At 41.6% G+C, this 19,196-nt stretch overlaps 1 protein-coding gene across 5 annotated transcripts in view; it reads right to left on the bottom strand.

Annotated features, from left to right (window-relative positions):
* The window catches only part of kif13bb (kinesin family member 13Bb), a 217,059-nt gene that overhangs the window by 127,257 nt on the left and 70,606 nt on the right, over positions 1–19,196 (bottom strand). For all 5 annotated transcript variants that reach the window (XM_064341045.1, XM_064341047.1, XM_064341044.1 and 2 more), the window contains exons 9-10: positions 5,761–5,895; positions 3,372–3,484 (exon numbers count right to left, since the gene is read on the bottom strand). In XM_064341045.1, the coding sequence (XP_064197115.1) occupies positions 3,372–3,484; positions 5,761–5,895 (248 nt within the window). The remainder of the gene's footprint in view (positions 1–3,371; positions 3,485–5,760; positions 5,896–19,196) is intronic.

Genomic DNA, 19,196 nt, shown 5'->3' with positions numbered 1-19,196 from the left:
ATGGCATCATGAGGAAAGAGGATTATATTGAAATACTGAAGAAACACCTCGAGACATCAGCTAGAAATTTTAAACTTGGTCGCAACTGGGTCTTCCAGCAGGACAATAATTCTAAGCATACATCCAAAGTTGTAACAAAATGGCTTTACGATAACAAAGTGAAAGTATCGGAGTGGCCATCACAAAGCCCTGACCTGAATCCCTTAGAAAATGAGTGGACTGAACTTACAAAGCGTGTCCGAGCAAGGAGGTAACTGCCTAAGTTACACCAGTTCTGTCAGAAGGAATGGGCAAAAATTCAGGCAAAGTATTATGAGAAGCTTGTGGAAGGCTACCCCAAGCATTTGATTAAAGTTAACCCCTTAGTGCACAAGCCAAATCTTGCCAATCCTCCAGATGTGAACACAACAGGGACTTGAAAAATGGATTAAATGAAGTAAGACATTTGTACAATTTACAGTACTAACGCAGATTAGTTTATATTCATAATTTTGTAAGAAATAAAGTGCCAAAAATGCAACTGCAAAAATAAATTTGCACTTTTTAAATTTGCAATGAAATACTGAGAGATTGTATATATACAGGAGGTTAAACTATACATGTGCTAGATCAAAAACTTCTTGACCACAAGTTCATAAAATGTAAGGGTGGATATGTAGAACTACTATAGATGTATGAAGCAAAAACTAGGCAGTGTACCCAGCATCTCCAAATCTATCCAAAATGTCTAAATTATGCATTACTGTAAATCACAACATATTCATGTATTTCACTACAAATCAACTGTTTTGACTCAAGAAAATCACTGTTGCGTCATTTTCAAGTGGGAATTACAAGCTTTTAGTCAGTACAGTGGTCTAAAATATCTAGGGGTCCAGAAACATATCCAAAATCTCTCCAAAACTGAATAAAATACTTTTTGTCCATTATAAAGCATATAAATGAGCCTCTTATGAAGGTTCAAGATGAAACATTGCTATCAGATAAAAAAAATAATGCAAAAATAGTCACACAATGCGGTACAGTACCTGAATGTGTAATAATTAACCCTTGTATGTATTTCTATACTCTGTACTCTCGTATGTTTTCTTGTATGGGGATGGGACGACATAAAAACAATTTTCAACCGTCCACCACATTTTGGCAATGTTCCAACTCTCACGTCACCACTGTTGCATGCTTCACAAAAACTATTACATTACTAACTAACGCTTACATTACAGTGTGAAATATCCACATTATATAATACCACAAACCTATTTACAGACACTCAATTTCAAAAATAACGTATATAACCGAAATATTTTGAGCAGTAATACTTACATAGCAATGATGAAATCTTATCCAAGTTCAGTAGATGGTGACAGAGACAGGAAATCAATGATACTGTTGTATTCGCTTCTGTTTTGCTCCAGGAAACGATGTCAGCTCGGTCTATCAGCAAACATATGGCTTAGCTATGCCCAGAAGTCCTCAATAATAATTGTATTTTCCAAGAAATTACGAAAAATCGCTGACCACGCTTCGTTAGATGCAGCATCTTTTACTGCTACCACAGAGTGAAACCGTAAGTGCATGCGATGATAAGAACATTTTTGGTTACGCTGACCGATAAAACGCTATTCCAAAAGCAAAATTAGACATATTAGAAAGTTTATACTCTCACCTACTGAATAAATTAATTGTCAATCAAGCCAGACTGTACTAAAAAGGGAGACAACGCCGTAAACAACGTGTGGTATTACGCACAGCTATTTTGGAAGGTACCCAGGCATCACAAATGCGCGTATATTTCCCAAACGGATTGTCCAAGACAATATATGACCACTCAGTCTCAGAAGGGACATCTCTGCACGTAAAACCAATGGTAAAGTTGTATATTTATTCAATATTAGTCCCCGAATATTGACTGTAGAATGACATGGTATCATTTTAAAAACCTTTTTCTTGTTTATTTAGTTATTCAGTGGTTTATTTCGTTTTCACTGCTGTATTGGCATATCTTATGGCTACTGTTGGGTTTATCTTGTTGCTATGACAGAATACAATATTTTAGTGGTGAAAGAATATTTTATGAATGCCAAGATAGACAATATTGTCCATTATGTAATGGGTGGGGGGGTGTAGTTGTAGATGAGACTGCAGGGAGGGGGTTTGTGTTAAATGAACGACCAGAGCGACAATGGTGGCGCTGCGAAACTCCGTATTTATTGAATGCAGGCTCACTACTTCTAAATTACAAAACAGAAGATATACAACAAAAAATTGATTATGAAATGCCAGAAAAGTGAGACAGAGAGAAATGGATAAGCCAGACCTTGCCAAAGTATCACCCACTTCCAGTATAAGCACTACACGATGAAAGGAAACCAGCTATAAGCACACAACCAAGGAACCACCACCAAAATAAAAAGAGGGAAATTTCTTCTTCAGGCTCCGAAACCAAATTAACACAAACTTTTTCCTGTAGCCATCTTAAATACCTTACCCAGCATGGCTTGTTTGCCCTGATTGGGTGATGCCGAGTTAAGGTTTAGGAGAGAAGGGAAGGGGGGTCAGACTCATTTATGGCAAGGACTGGCCTACCTAAAGATTGCATTCAAACTAAAAGCAATGAGATGTGTTAGGCATGCAGGGTCTCCAACCCCCGATATGGTGTCCTGTGTCATATGGTTTGTCTCTTCTGAGGAGTTGAGACCCATAGATTGTCAGCCTAGATTAGGGTATCAGTGGAATTTAAAATTGCCCCAATCACATTTGCCTTGTGATGGGGAGGCCAGGCCACATTCTTATTCACTGTTTCCCTCTCTAAGGCTAAAATCTAAACACTACGTATCCTACATACATAAAAGCTGAAATAAATCTGTCTCTTAGCTATAATTTTGAAATTACCTCTTATGGAAAGAAAGTAGGTACCCTAATTGACTTAACACAGGAAATGTCTGGTAACATGAAATGTGTGGAATTGTGAAAAATTGAGTTTGAATGTCTGTAGCCTAGGTGTATGTAAACTCTTGGCCTCAAATGTATGCACTTCCAAAATACACACACGGATTGTCACACTGAAATACACATGCATATTGCCATTCTGAAATACACATATATACTGCCACGCTGAAATATACAGTCACACAAGTATTGTCACAGGACATATGAGTGTGCATCAGAGGTCTACGGATTCAAAGGTATACACACTGGAGCATGGAGTACATACAGTCGTTATGTGATTGTACTGTGTGTTTAAGTGGTATGCATAAGCGGGTGTAAGAGGTATATGAGGGCAGTGTGTATATAACCCATATGTAAGTACATTGTGTATAACCAGCATATAAGGAAGAGTCCAAGGAGGAGACATGTCCATGCTCACTGACTTGTTTATGTTGCTGCCCTCTTTCAGTCTCTCGCCTGCTGCGCCAGTCTTGGCTGCCCGCTCGCTCCCTGCCAGGTCCACCAGGCTCAGCTTGCTCACCTTCTCCCCACTTGTCTGCAGTAAGGAAGAGTTGGCATGACTGTACACTACAGTCTGTACAGCCAATACCGCCGCACACAGGAAAAACAGTCCAAAGCTTATCCATGCTTATCTTTAGTGGAACTTCATTGCTTCCTACTGTCAAATGAAAAGTCAGTATGTATACAATTATTTGTATAATGTATACAAATAAATTAGGGAAAACAGAAATTTTCCAGCACTGAACAGGAACAATGGCCATTGTGCGTATTGTCAGCCAAAGAATCCCCTATTTTTGTGTAGCCTTTGTATCAGAGCAGGAGAATGGAAGGGGTGCTTTAGATAGACAGTCGCTAGGCTGGCTTCACTGGGCCCTCTTATTTTCCTACAAATCTTTTATATTCCTACAACTGCACATACAGCTACATGTCAGTACAAAAGCAGGTATGAGAAAGGAGATGGAAAGAAGTGAAGACAAAAAGAATGGAAAACAGACAGAAGGAAGGGGAAGAGGAAGATGGTGCAAGTAATATAAAAGAACACGATGTGAGGCACTGCAGTCTTAACACAGTCACAGTCTCTGTCGGCCTGTCCACATTGACTGCGGTAGGTCGCAGCCAATAAACCATATCAACTGCTGACTCCCTGATGTACATTAACTAAACATTGCATGTTCTTGGCCTGTCATGCCTTAGATGGGTGAACAGGGGAGTCAGTTTGGTCTAAAAGGATTGAGTCAAAATTGTATTTAATCTTGTGTGTGAATGAGAGGGAAGTAATCACACCCATGCTCTCAAATCCCAGGTGTTTTCAGAAGTTTGGCCAAGGACAGATTTGTGAGCCTCCATCGAAATGGCTCGATTAAGCTCAGAAAATCAGGCAAAAAATAGCTTAGTGTGAGTCGGATGATTCAAGCCCTGATAGAGTGGGGGCATCATGAGCCTGCTAATGCATTATTCACATGGGGACTCTGTGCCCAGTTAGGCCATGAGGGTTAGGAGACAGCAGGAGGGGGTGGGGCGGGACAGGAACGCGGTGATAAAATGATGGCTGACAGTCCGTTTGGCTGACCTGTCGGAAGGTATTATTTAATGATAGATCTGTGATGTGTGACACTCTAAGCATAATATGACACGCTGGACTAAAATATAGCCATGCAATGAGAAAAACTTGAACTAGCTCCTAAGAAGTTTTATCGCTTTTGAATTGAACATTTGCTTTCAAGAACCCCGCCAGTTAAGACATATAGGCCTTAATATGGTGTAAATGCCTTCAACTATATATATATATATTTTTAAGAAATCTTAAATCCTTCAACTTGTAGGTCGCCATTGTTATTACCGTCGCAATGCACTCTGGGCAGCGATGTCAAATGGTTGCATGGGTCTCAGTCCATTGCTCTTGTCCATTGAGCAGCACTGAAAATGTCTTCTGTTCAATCTTTTCAATTCAAGCCAGATCGGGACATGACTCAGGAGGAAAGCACCGGGGACAACCCTCATCAAATAAATCAAAACGATGAAGATCGGAGGAGACAAGAATAGGGCATAAGACAAGAGATAGTGTCTGTGCAGCAACTGCTAACCTATGCCAACAGAGATGGAAAAGTAGCCTGTTGTAATGAGCTGCGCTTTCTATATTATATCTATTTCTAGATATTTACTGAATCCACCCTCTCCACAGTTATCCTCTGTATCACATCACACACAAATTTGGTGGCTTTGTATTGATATTTTTCACTATTAATAATCGCAACTGCTGGACAAAACAACCAAGTTAACCTCCAGTGCAACCATTTTACATCATCTACCCAAAGTGTATCTAAAACAATGGCGACCTTCATAGGTCAAAATTTCTATTAAAAGCTGAGTTTTTTTTAAATAACTTAAACCTTGTGTGGTTTTCACAACATATTTCCATAGTGGAGGGCATTTACAACATATTAAACCATACAAGTCTTAACAGGCGGGGTTCCCTTTAAAGGGAAGGGGGTGTGAAGCCATTGACTGGCAGGTGCAAGTCAGGCTTTAAACTATCAGACTTATAACTTAACAACTTCAATAAGGGACTGACATAAATTCATAATTGCAAGTTTAAAATCTAAAAATGACAAATCACATTGAACAGGTTACCAATCCACAGTCTTGTTAGGCCACATGTATTGCCTTTCGCAGATGAAATTTGTATGATTAAAATACAACCTGAAGTTGTGATTGGTTCTATCCATGGTATTATCAGATTCCCACAGATAATCCAGTATGACAGGGTCTGAGCATGCACATTCCAGCATGTAGCTGGTGAGCTTTACTTACCCCCGACAGGAGATCCTTCAGTTTGTGCGTCAGGATGATGATGAAGACAGCGTGGGAGCGGCTGCTCTCCTCATTCATGTTGGTGGCAGCCACTGTGCGTGATTTGTTTCCCTCTGACATCAGAGACTCAATGTCCTGCCAGCAATAGAGAGGGTGAGGGGGTTTTCTGGTTTACTTTTACTCATCACAGCACTGGTCAATTAAAACAGCTGATTGCAATTAGTCTAAACCAGTTGTCTCTCAGAGCCAGTATTACAGAGCAAAACAAGAGCAACAGAAAAAACCTCAGAAAAACCAGGAAGTTTCCTTACATAATGTTCTCAGTCCCATGTGTTTCCTATAGACTAAGTTGCTCCAAGTCAAGAGATTTCCATTGGAATTGAAAAGAAAAAGCAATGCATCAGCTTGATAGATGGTCTTTATGCGAGGGCGCAGCTGCTGGCATAGTCTTGTGCAATGTCTTAAACCTGACATAGCTCATTTTATATAGTCTCGCTGTAAAAGTAATAACTAGAAGAGTGCACTCAGTAGAGTGCAGATCTCCTCCAAGCGTGTTTGTCTGTTTGGAAGCAGTTTTTGATCACTTGCAGCCCCTACCCCGCCGGTTAGGAGGAGTGAGGAGTTAGCACTCAATGTATTTCAATGGACAATGATGGAAATTAATTAAAATAAAATACTTGTCGTTGACTGATTTGCAAAATATTTGAGAATTCAGGTCCTTGGCCTGATGTCAGCCCAGTAGTATGCGAGATTAGCTGCTGACAGAGACATAAACACACAGACGCACAAACACACACACAGATGCACAAACACATGTGACCAAACGCATGATTCCCTCCAGACTCTGCCTGGTGGAGATAATCAATATAACTGCAAGTAGTAATTAATAAGGGCCAAGCAACATGTGTCAATTAGGAATTTGTATGCATGGTTTAGATCATACTTATGAGACAGGAAACAATTTGTTGAATCAAAAGAATAAGAGTCTAGCTACTCGATGAATTACGGTAATCCACAAGGATCAGTGCTAGGACCAGTACTTTTCTCACTATATATGCAACCACTTAGCAATATTATCCGGGCACATGGCGTAGAGTTCCACTGCAATGCGGACGATACACAGATATACACTCACCGGCCACTTTACTAGGTACGCCTGTTCAACTGCACGTTAACGCAAATATCTAATCACGTGGCAGCAACTCAATGCATTTAGGCATGCAGACATGGTCAAGACGATCTGCTGAAGTTCAAACCAAGCATCAGAAAGGGGAAGAAAGGTGATTTAAGTGACTTTGAACGTGGCATGGTTGTTGGAGCCTGACGGGCTGGTTTTTTTTTCAGCAGCGGGGGAAAGGGTTTTGTTGTACCTGGGTGGTGCACACGTTCCGCCGGCGTTAGAGTGAATATCAATAGGTCATTTAAAAATATGAAATAAAATGACACTTGACTGCAAAACAAACATTAGAACATATTTATTGACATCTATTTATTCATACATAATGCCTCTTTGACCCACTACTTACAGAGGGCACTGTATATTAGCCTCAGTGGCAAAGTTTGCAGCCTGGCTGAGAGCCATGGGTGGAACCTTGTCTTGTCTACCCATTTAGGGTCCCAGCCTGATAGCCTGTGCTTAGTCTTCCTTTTCTCTCCTCTCTCCTGTCCTCCTTCACTCTCCTCTCCACTCATCTCTTTCTGCCCTCTCTCCTGCTTCACTCTGCTCTCCTGCTCCACTCACCTCCACTACTCCTGCCTGTGTACTTGTCTAATAAGGTTACATTTGAGAATGAGTAACGTTAGATAATTCTCTCACATCACAAATAGTTGATCACGCAACCAGTAAGAACATTAAAATATTGTAGTAGCCACCACTAACGTTACATATTTTACAACTAGAAGGCATTTCTTTCCCTCTCTATCAAAAGTAACGTTAGAGCGAGAGCACATTATCGACCATCCGAGGGGCGGGACGTGTATCGACCACCTGAACCACTAGATTATTTACTTTGTCATTTATTAGAGATAACTGGGCATTGTTACCTATTAAAATGTAAGTCCTGTAAAAATACACATAATAAACTGTGTAAATGTGAAAAACCAACTTCATACATACATATTTAGTTATATTAATACAGCCTTATTTACTATATCAACTTTAAGACAAGCAACACGCTTGGAATTATCTCACTGTGACCCATTAAACCCAATGGCGCAGACGTTACTTCATAATTTCAAACTGCTTTCCTAATGGCTATTTTGCGTCCTGCGACTTGGGTTACAACTGTGAATATGTATGGATTCCTGGACGTGCCGATAGCGACCACCCTTTCTCATATTAACCTCAAATATGCAAGACAGGATACTTATACAGTATGCTAACAAACTGATGGCAAGTTCCATTCATTTATATGGGGTGGTCGATACAGGTCCCCTTAGCAACCAAAAGCTAGCGCTGGGCCACCTCTGACTTATTTGCTGGCACTGAAAAAAATTGGTAAGTGGAAAAGTACTGAAAAAATAACCACTGGAGGATAACAAGGACATTTTTTCCTACATAAATAGGTACAGGTTGTTAGTGATATTTCGCCTATTTCATATATAGTTGCAAATATGTTTACGTTAACTAGCTAACGTTAGCTGGAACATTATTTCACGATATATTATTCATATTCATAATAATTAGTTGGCCATGAACATCAATAGAGAATACATTGCGAATATTTATTTAAACTGTAAAATCTATCTAACTTAACGTTAGCTAGTTAAATCTACCTTTTTTCTTGTTCGCCGGTAACGTAATCCTATCCTCTGCCCTGTTTGTCACTCTGCCTGAGGAGAAAATGCTGTACTCGGGCTGTTTATTTGGTTGCCATGACACACGTGATCCGGCCGACCAATGGTGTAACTTCATCACTCAGTCAGTCACTCAGTCACAGACATTCACATTTGTAGGGCTGGCCCCACTGTTGCGATCCAGCCAAAAAGAAAGAAAACAAGACCAGGTTAACCCTTTAGCGCACAAGCCAAATCTTGCCAATCCTTGCCCATTTAGGGGGTACCCTATTTAAAGCATTATAACTCCAGACGTGAACACCACAGAGACTTGAAAAATGGCTTAAATGAAGCAAGACATTTGTACAATTTACAATACTAACCCAGATTAGTTTATATTCATAATTTTCAAAGAAATAAAGTGTCATAAATGCAGTTGTCTAGACAAAAAATCTAAAATGAATTTGCACTTTTTTAGATAAGATTGAAATACTGAGAGATTGCATATATACAAGGTAAAACTATAGAGGGTATGCTTTATACACTTTCCCACCGGAATATGCCACCTCAGTCGAACTGAGTGGCAAAACACGCTGCGACATGGCTGTCTTTAGTAGAGGAAACCGCGAAACCAGGAGTAAAACAAACAATTATCTGCTTAAATTAAAGGCAGTTGGACTCGACAGTGATCCTTACAACTTACCAAAGAACCAGTGGTCCATGGACACTCAACAAGAAATCAGAGCTATCTTTTTACAGACTGCCGAAAACTAAAGAAAAGAGAAGCAAATGGATCGCTGCAATTCGCAGAAACAACTGGAATCCAGGCACCGAAACGTGGATTTGCGGTTGTTATTTTGTGTCAGGTATGTTGGATTTTTGGGTAAAATCATACCTTAATTTTTATGCTTGGCTAGTTAACACTATCTAACCATCCCCCCTTTGTTTGTAGAACACAAGGCTCATCATTATAGATGTTTTTTTAAATGCTGACAAAAACTTTACAGTTACACAAAATATAAATGAAAGATGCTAAATATTTAATTGCTGAGTAGTCAACAGTACATAACTTAACCCCTTAGCGCACAAGCCAAATCTTGCCAATCCTTGCCCATTTAGGGGGTACCCTATTTAAAGCTTTATAACTCCAGATGTGAACATCACAGAGACTTGAAAAATGGCTTAAATGAAGCAAGACATTTGTACAATTTACAATACTGATGCAGATTAGTTTATATTCATAATTTTGGAAGAAATAAAGTGCCACAAATGCAATTATCTAGACAAAAAATCAAAAACGAATTTGCACATTTTTTAGTTTGAAATGAAATACTGAGAGATTGCATATATACAGCAGGTTAAACTATACATATGCTGGATCAAAAACTTCTTGACTACAAGTCCATAAAATCTAAGGGTGGATATGTAGAACTACTATAGATGTATGAAGCAAAAACTAAGCAGTGAAAGTGCAATCAGGATTCAGCTGTGCAGAACCCGCAGAAGTTCTCCTAGAGCGGGCTAAGTATCTGTTTTTTGCCATTAGTGTAGCTAGATTAGACTTCTACCTGTTTTGTAGTTGCCCAGCATTAGTTTTGGTGTTTGTTTGTGAAGTGTAGTTTAAAGTGTAGTACCTTATTAGCCTCATTTGCTCTTAACTGACTGCATCAAGCAGGCATTGTGTGGAGCTAGTTAGCTGCTGGTTTGTGGGGCAATTGCTTGGTCACCAGCTGCTTTTCATTTGCTAATTAGGGCTTGTAGTCTGGCTTGGAGCGACGCTAGCGTCGCTCCCTCCCAGTTTGTGTCATTGTATCCCTATCCTTCTACCATCACCCTTCCTCTCTCTACTCCCTGTCCTCACTGCTATGCTATGTGCCCATCCCATCCCAACCTGTTCTCTCCCCTTCAGAACTCGCTTCTGCAGGCGAGGCCCCCCGCGGCGACGGAACCCCTCCAACCTTCGCTATCCCTCATTGACCCCCTGTGACAACTTCACGGTCGCAGGAGGGCTATGGAACTGCCAGTCTGCTACGCGGAAGGCTGACTTCATTTCAGCCTACGCGTCCCTCCTCTCTTTACATTTCCTTGCCCTCACTGAGACCTGGATCACACCAGGCAACACTACAACCCCTGCAGCCCTCTCCTCCTCCTTCTCCTTCTCTCACACCCCCGCCCATCTGGCCGTGGTGGGGGCACAGGTTTGCTGATCTCTCCCTCCTGGAAATTCTCTGTTCTCCCCCTCTCTCACCTCTCCATCTCTACCTTTGAATACCACTCTGTCTCAATCACCTATCCTGTTAACTTGTATATTGTAGTTATCTATCGCCCTCCAGGGCCCCTGGGAAACTTCCTTGATGAGCTCGACACCCTGCTGAGCTCCTTCCCAGAGGATGGCACCCCACTGATCCTCCTGGGAGACTTCAACATCCACCTTGATGCCTCCCACTCCGCAGCCTTCCTGCCTCTACTTCACTCATTCGATCTCTCCCTAATGCACTCCCCACCAACACACAAAGCTGGCAATCTCCTAGACCTGGTTATCCTGAGGAATTGCTCCTCTTCCAATCCCACAGTGACCCCTCTGCACCAGTCTGACCACCACTTCATTTCCTTCTCCCTCCCTCTTACTCCCCTCCCTCCCTCCCCTCCATCCACTCCTACTGTCATGGTCCGCCGGAATCTCCGCTCCCTCTCTCCCTCCTCTCTCGCTTCCAGTGTCACTGCTTCACTCCCCACTCTTGAATCCTTCTCCAACCTTCCCACTGACTCTGCATCCTCCACTCTGTCTTCCTCGCTCTCCTCAGCACTTGACTCTCTCTGTCCTCTAGTCTCCAGGCAGGCACGCTCGTCCCCTCCCAGTCCGTGGATGTCTGACCCCCTCCGAACCAACCGGGCCAGCCTACGTGCAGCGGAGAGGAAGTGGAGGAAATCCATGGCTCAATCCGACCTGTCTGCCTACCAGTCTCTACTAGCTACATTTTCTACCGCTGTAACCTCTGCCAAAATTAATTATTATCAAACAAAAATCCATAAATCTGCCTCTAACCCTCATCAGCTGTTCTCCATTTTCTCCTCTCTCCTCAGCACTCCTTCCCCACCTCAGTCCTCCCTCGCTGCAGATGACTTTGCAGTTTTCTTCGATGAGAAAATTGCAGACATCCGCAGCTCCTTCACGTCCACCACCACCCTTCCCCACTCCCCCAGCTCTGTTCCCTCCCCTTGTTTCTCCACTTTCTCTCCCCTCACTGACTCTGATGTTTCCCAGCTCCTACTCTCCCACCGCCCTACCACCTGTGCTCTTGACCCCATCCCTTCCTCTCTCCTCCAGACCATCACACCTGACATCCTCCCATATGTCACCTCCCTCGTGAACTCCTCCTTGTCTTCTGGACGTTTCCCCTCCTCTTTCAAGCTGGCCCACGTCACCCCACTGCTGAAAAAGCCCACTCTGGACCCCTCTGTCATCCAGAACTACCGTCCTGTCTCCCTTCTCCCTTTCCTATCCAAAACAATTGAACGAGCTGCTTCTAATCAACTCTCCTCTTTTCTCTCCCTGAACAACCTCCTAGACCCCTACCAGTCTGGCTTCAGACCTGGCCACTCGACAGAGACCGCACTCCTCTCGGTCAATGAGTCGCTTCACGCCGCACAAGCAGCCTCCCATTCATCTGTCCTGATCCTCCTAGACCTTTCTGCCGCCTCTGACACCGTCAACCATCCCATCCTCCTTTCCTCCCTGGCAGCTATGGGGATCTGTGGCACAGCACTTGACTGGATTGAGTCCTACCTCTCCGGTCGCTCCTTCCAAGTCGCCTGGGCTGGTGCAGTATCAGCACCTCGCCCCCTTGCCACAGGAGTTCCCCAGGGCTCTGTCCTTGGTCCCCTCCTATTCTCCCTGTACACCCAATCTCTTGGTCCTGTAATCTCTGCCCATGGGTTTTCCTATCATTGTTATGCCGATGACACCCAACTCTTTCTCTCCTTCCCGCCCTCTGACACTCAGGTCTCTGCTCGCATCTCTGCCTGCCTGAGGGACATCCAGAGCTGGATGGATAACCACCATCTTAAGCTGAACCCAGGCAAGACGGAGATGATCTTCATCCCTGCTCCATCCTCTAACCTTCTTGACTTTTCTATTTCCCTGGGGGACACTGTGGTGTCATCATCACCCACCGCAAAAAACCTTGGAGTGGTGATGGACAACAGACTGTCCCTCTCCCAGAACATCACGGCGGTGAGTCGAACGTGCAGGTTCTTCCTGTACAACATCCGGAGAATCCGCCCCTTCCTCACCACCTACGCAACCCAGCTCCTGGTTCAAGCGATGGTCCTGTCCCGCTTGGACTACTGCAACTCGCTACTGGCTGGTCTGCCAGCATCCGCCATCAGACCCCTGCAGCTCATCCAGAATGCTGCAGCGCGTCTGGTCTACAACCTCCCCAGACATTCCCATGTCACCCCCCTGCTCACTGACCTCCACTGGCTGCCTGTTATGGCTCGCATCAAATTTAAGTCCTTGGTGCTTGCATACCAGGCAGCTAAGGGGTCAGCACCAGGGTACATTCAGAGGATCATCAGACCCTACACACCAGCCAGACCTCTCCGTTCTGCCACCTCTGGACGCTTGGCACCTCCCCCTCTTCGCGTCTGCACTTCCCGCTCCCGTCTGCTGTCTGTCCTGGCCCCTCGCTGGTGGAATGACCTCCCCGTGATGGTCAGAACAGCAGAGAATCTCACCACTTTCAAACGCAGACTGAAGACTCATCTCTTCAGGCTGCACCTCTCCCCACCCCTCCCTAGCCTATAGTTCAGCTCATTGTACCTAGCTAGGATAATTTGATTATGTTAGTGTATCTGGTAGGATTGTTTTTGTATGATTAGGTGTGATTCCAGTGCTAGTTTGTACTTTGTACTTGGTAGGATTCTTGCTGCTGAACAAGCTTACTCTACAGGGTTGGAGTCCTGATCGATGTGGTCACTTCTGGCACTACGATCCTTACTTCACTCTAGTGTTTCTTTTGCGCCTCTACATCTTGAAACCTATGCACTTGTTGTACGTCGCTCTGGATAAGAGCGTCTGCTAAATGCCTATAATGTAATGTAATGTAATGTAACCCAGCTTCTCCAAATCTATCCAAAATGTCTAAACTATGCATTGCAAAAGGAACATAATGCTTTTTGTCCATTGTAAAGCATATAAATGAGCCCCTTATGAAGGTTTAAGATGAAACATTGATATCAGATTTAAAAATAATTCAAAAATATTGTCACACAATGCTGTACAGTACCTAAATGTGTAATAATGAACTCTTGTATGTATTTCTCTACACTGTACTAGCGTTTTATAGGTTAGCGTAACATTTTCTTACCATGGCATTCGCTCTATATATGGTAGCATTAAAAGACGTTGCACCTAACGAAACGTTGTCAACGATTTTTCGTAATTCCTTGGAAAATACCATTATTATTGAGGACTTCTGGGCATAGCTAAGCCATATGTTTGCTGATAGACCTATCTGACATCGTTTTCTGGAGCAAAACAGAAGCGGATATAACTTTGATCGTCATTGATTTACTGTCTCTGTCTCCATCTACTGAACATAGATAAGATTTCATCATTGCTATGTAAGTATTACTGCTCAAAATATTTTGGTTATATACGTTATTTTAGAAATTGAGTGTCTTTAAATAGGTTAGTGGTATTATGTAATGTGGATATTTCACACTGTAATGTAAGCGTTAGTTAGTAGTGTAAAGCCGGGCACCCACCGCACGCGTATCGACCGCGAGCGCACTACGCGCATAACTGAAGCGTAGTTGAAGTACTGTTATTACAACGGCAGCAGGCGATGTCGTCTCCACCAGATGCGAACGCGTCGCTTACCGGCTGCGAAGCTCGCGCGACACAAGCGAACCGAAGCGTAGTTTTTCGCTTCTGTTCTATTTTTTCCGGCTTGTCGTGCGTCGCGATGGCCTGTTTATACACAGAAATATGCTCTAAAATGCTAGGTATACATGCTCTGATTTATATTTCATCCTTATATTACTGGGGGTGTGTCCCTAGTTACCTCCCAGATATTTTATAAGCAGCTAAAAAAATACAAGCCTTTTCGTTTTTGTATTGTCCTTGCAGAAAAAAAAAAAAAAAAAAAAAAAAACTGGAACCTGGGGAAAAGGCAAACTTAGTTTCGCTATCTTATTTTGCGGAGGGGGTGGGGTAAATTTGAAAATACACCACAGAAAGACGTAGCCTATTGAATGACGTAGAAGTGAATGCACCGAGCAGCGGTTCGTTAGCTCGAGTGTTGGAAGGTAGTTTTTAACCAACCATTGCTCAGCCTATTTGACTTCTCCGATGTCTTCGTTCGCCGTGCTTTCAAAAAGGACTTGTTAATAAAAATCAGATAATCCACAGAGCTTTAAAAAAAATAAGATTATTTAGTGGTCTTGCCGATGAAAATGCACCTATTTTATAAATGAAGTTGTAAGCAAGCCTTTATTGCACTTGTACTTCAAAGCTTCCGGTGTTCATGGCGTTGTGGTGTTCATATCCCTTCAAGATTAAACTGTTACGCTATATTTTTCATGGTTAGCTGATTTTACTAAATCTGATCCTATAAATGTTTTCACATGAATGACAAGACAACACGGGAATTCCCAATGGTTGATTACGGATTATTTATTATTATTATGATCATTACATATTCTTCATGAAATTGGCACGCTTGTTAACCAAGCAAATAAATGAATACAGTTTGAGATTTATTATTATGCAGGCTACGTTGCGATTTAAGCTTATTGTAATTCTTGAAAGCGTTTACTTTCTCACGTATTTACACGAGTTAACGAAATATTACCAAATTAACAAACTGAAAAAGGTCTCTCACCAAAGTATTCACTTAACCCATAATCAACTGTCGTGAACAAACGTGAAATACACGATGTAATCCCACTGCAGACTGCGAGAGCTACTATGAATATAGAGCTTTAACCCTTTGGGGTCGAGAGCTCCGCCGGCGGAGCTTGACAAGATGAAATTAACTTTCGTTTCTATTTGGATGATTAACTTCACGTGCTGTTATCATACAGACGCAACAAAAACATTGACAGAAACCTTAGAATCGCGACTTTCCAATGCGCCCATTGGCAAATAATATAAATTGTTTTAAATGTTCCAAATTTGATGAATTAGATCATGTATGCTTCGCTAAACTTTGCTCATTACTATGTGGATTTTGCTCAGCAGGAAGTCCGCCCAAATCGCATTCACATGTTAACAACATTTTAATTACTCTCCATAGAAGGAGACTAAAGGAGGGGCGATGCGAGATCCATGTGAGAAATGCCAAGTCAAAGCGGGATAGAATGTCACAGAGTGTCGCCTAATTCACTTCTTTTGAGGTGAATATTTCGTTTAATTTTGGAAAATGGTCCGCCCGGAAGCCGACACTGATGAAGAGCGGTGTCATTTCGAACAGCGAACTGATCCATTTGAGGATCAACTTCATGCGTAAGTATATTTCTTATGATCATATTGGTAAATATGTGTGCTGTATTGCAACGTATCTGTGTGTTTGTAGGAATATTCAGCAATGTGCGCGTTTGTAAATTCCCACACTACGAACGATTCTAACTATTGCATCTCAAAATTATAGGCTATAGACTGTATGTTTTTCGATCATATTCGTAATAAATAGCTCATGCCTGGCGTGTAGTGGCGTGGCTAGGATTCTAAAACTGATGTCCTTGCACAATCGGTATTAGCATTCTCTAAGTAAGTTCGGGAAATAGCAATAAAATAACCACTTCGCTAAACAGACCTAGCCTAGTTCAGATTGAGATTGTTATTGATGAGTTGCGTGTAGTTTAGTTGGAATATTAGTGTTTATTTAGTTAAGCTAATGATTTTTCGTTGATAGCTTGCATTATTTGTAAATGTGCTGTATTACATTATCTGTGTGTTTGTAGAAATATTCACTAATGCCCGTTTGTAAGTTCCCACACTATGAATGATTCTAACCATTGCTTCTCAAAATTATAGGCTACCTCTCTGCGTCTGGTTGTGTTTGTTTGGTTCTTTGTTTGTATATGATGTCACATTTCATAAATTTTGTTTTCATTAGTTAGTGGTTTGTCCCTTTTTTGTAAAGCAGATTTAATTTTCACCTGTTGAAGGAAATGTGCTATATAAATAAAGTTTGATTTGATTTCACATTTCCTAACAATTTTGTTTTTATTATATTTGCAGAGATGTTGATCAGGAAACACGGCCTAGTTCACCACTAGCTAAGAGGCCAGGCAGACGTTGCAAGAGTACACCAGTCTCATCTCATCTTCCAAGCAGTTTACTTCAATAAATGTTCTAAAATCAAAAGTTGTCTTTGTTTCTGTCTTCTAAATGGCTCACTGAGTCTTTGTCTTAGTGGTGGGGAGGCATGCGGCCAGGTGTGAATAGCCTACTTAGCTGGCAGGTATTCCTACCCAATGCATATTCATTACAGAAAGGCCATTTGCCCTCCCATTCGCACCTGGAGTTGAAAAATAGTAGTCACAACACTAACTTTTAGCAATTTATTTTATATTTCTTATTGGATTTGCTAAAATATTTTGTCATCTTTTGATACCCAAGACCTTGAATAACACATTTCCGTGACCAAAAATCTTATTCACAATTGTTTAGTGTGTTTTATTACAACATTCCTGTGCATGTTCAAAACTACTGTTTACAGTTTGTGTGTTTTTAGAGCAGTTTACAATCCACACATTATTATGACCTACCTACTGCTGCCATATTGTTGTAGCTGAGTTTGTGCTGAACACAAAGATAGGAAACACTTTGGAATCACTGTATATAAAGTTGATTAAATTTACACAAATGTCAGAGCATCGCACAATCACCAGTGTGCCTCATTTTACCCTTAAACCCCAGAGTGTTAAGCAAGCCTTTGCGCGACACAAACGGAACCAGTGGAGACACGCTACGCGCCGCGCCGTGCTGCTTCGCCGTGCTGCTTACGCGCCGCTTACGCTACGCGTGCGGTGGGTGGGTGCTCGGCGTAATAGTTTTTGTGACGCATACAACAGTGATGAGGAGAGTGTTGAAACATTGCCAAAACCTGGTGGACGGCTGAAAATTGTTTTCATATCGTCCCATTCCCATACAAGAAAACATAGGAGTGTACAGAGTATAGAAATACATACAAGAGTTCATTATTACACATTTAGGTACTGTGCAGCATTGTGTGACTATATTTTTGCATTATGTTTAAATTATATCTATGTTTCATCTTAAACTTTCATAAGGGCCTCATATGCTTTACAATGGACAAAAAGCATTATATTCCTTTTTGGAGAGATTTTGGATTTGTTTCTGGACCCTTAGCTATTTTAGACCAGTGTTAATAATTTAGACATTTTGGGTAGATTTGGAGATGCTGGGTACACTGCTTAGTTTTTGCTTCATAGATCTTTAGTAGTTCTACATAACCACCCTTAGATTTTATGAACTTGTGGTCAAGAAGTTTTTGATCCAGGACATGTATACTTTATCCTGCAATCTCCCAGTATTTCATTGCAAACTAAAAAAGGAGCAAATTCATTTTAGACTTTTTGCCTTGACCATTGCATTTGTGGCACTTTATTTCTTACAGAATTATGAATATAAAGTAAACTAAGCTAGTATTATAAATGGTACAAATGTCTTGCTTCATTTAAGACATTTTTCTAGTTTCTGTGGTGTTCACATCTGGAGTTATAAAGCTTTAAATAGGGTAACCCCTAAATGGGCAAGGATTGACAGGTACTCTAGTGGTTGGGGTGGAGTTAACTAGCTATTGTTCCCACCCATTATCTCCCTGTGAGAAGTGTGAAAAGTTCAAGATCTTTCAAGGGGATTTTCTCTGCTACTTGATTTTAGGAGTACCAACATTCAAATAAACATAGCTTCTTCAACTATTTTCAGATTCAATGTATGACACATCATTTAAAAGTTTATAATCTGCACTTTCATAATCTGTAAAAAACTGAAAAATGACCTTGCCCTACTTGAGGACCAAAACACCAGCACCTGTCACATATTATGCAACTGGGAAATACATTATGTTTTTTTCAATTTATTTCATAAACAAACAACAAAAAAGTATTTTTACATGATTAAAAATAATAATTATGAAATAAAGCAACAAATTCAGTAGTTTAACAGCAAACAAAATCATTTTTACTCTTGGAAATATGTTTATTTGCCAATATAGCCACCTTTCTTTTCTAACACTTGTATTAGTCTCATATCCACAGATTCTGCCAGTTTTTTAATGAGATCTCGCCCAATTTTAGCTGAAGCAGCCAAGAGAGATGCCCACAGGCTGTTCAGGGATCTGTACTGCTTTCCTTGGCTGTAAATCTCCCTCTTTAGTTGGGCCCACAGGTTTTCAATTGGGTTCAAACCAGGTCAGCAAGGGGGCCAAGTCATCATTTTACCATCTTTGAACTCTTTGCTGGCTAGCCAATCACTGGTGTACTGGGATGCATGGGATGGAGCATTGTCTTGCATCAGTATCATGGACCTTTTGAATGATGCTGGCTTCTTCTGGTACCACTGCTTGAGGAAGGTGGCCTCCAGAAACTGGTGTTTTTAGAGTTCATTTTCAATCCATCTTCCACTC

This window comes from Anguilla rostrata, chromosome 6 (assembly GCF_018555375.3).
Source record: "Anguilla rostrata isolate EN2019 chromosome 6, ASM1855537v3, whole genome shotgun sequence".
Taxonomy (NCBI): domain Eukaryota; kingdom Metazoa; phylum Chordata; class Actinopteri; order Anguilliformes; family Anguillidae; genus Anguilla; species Anguilla rostrata.
Note: the sequence above shows the minus strand (reverse complement) of the source record. Positions and strands in the feature narration are given on the sequence as shown.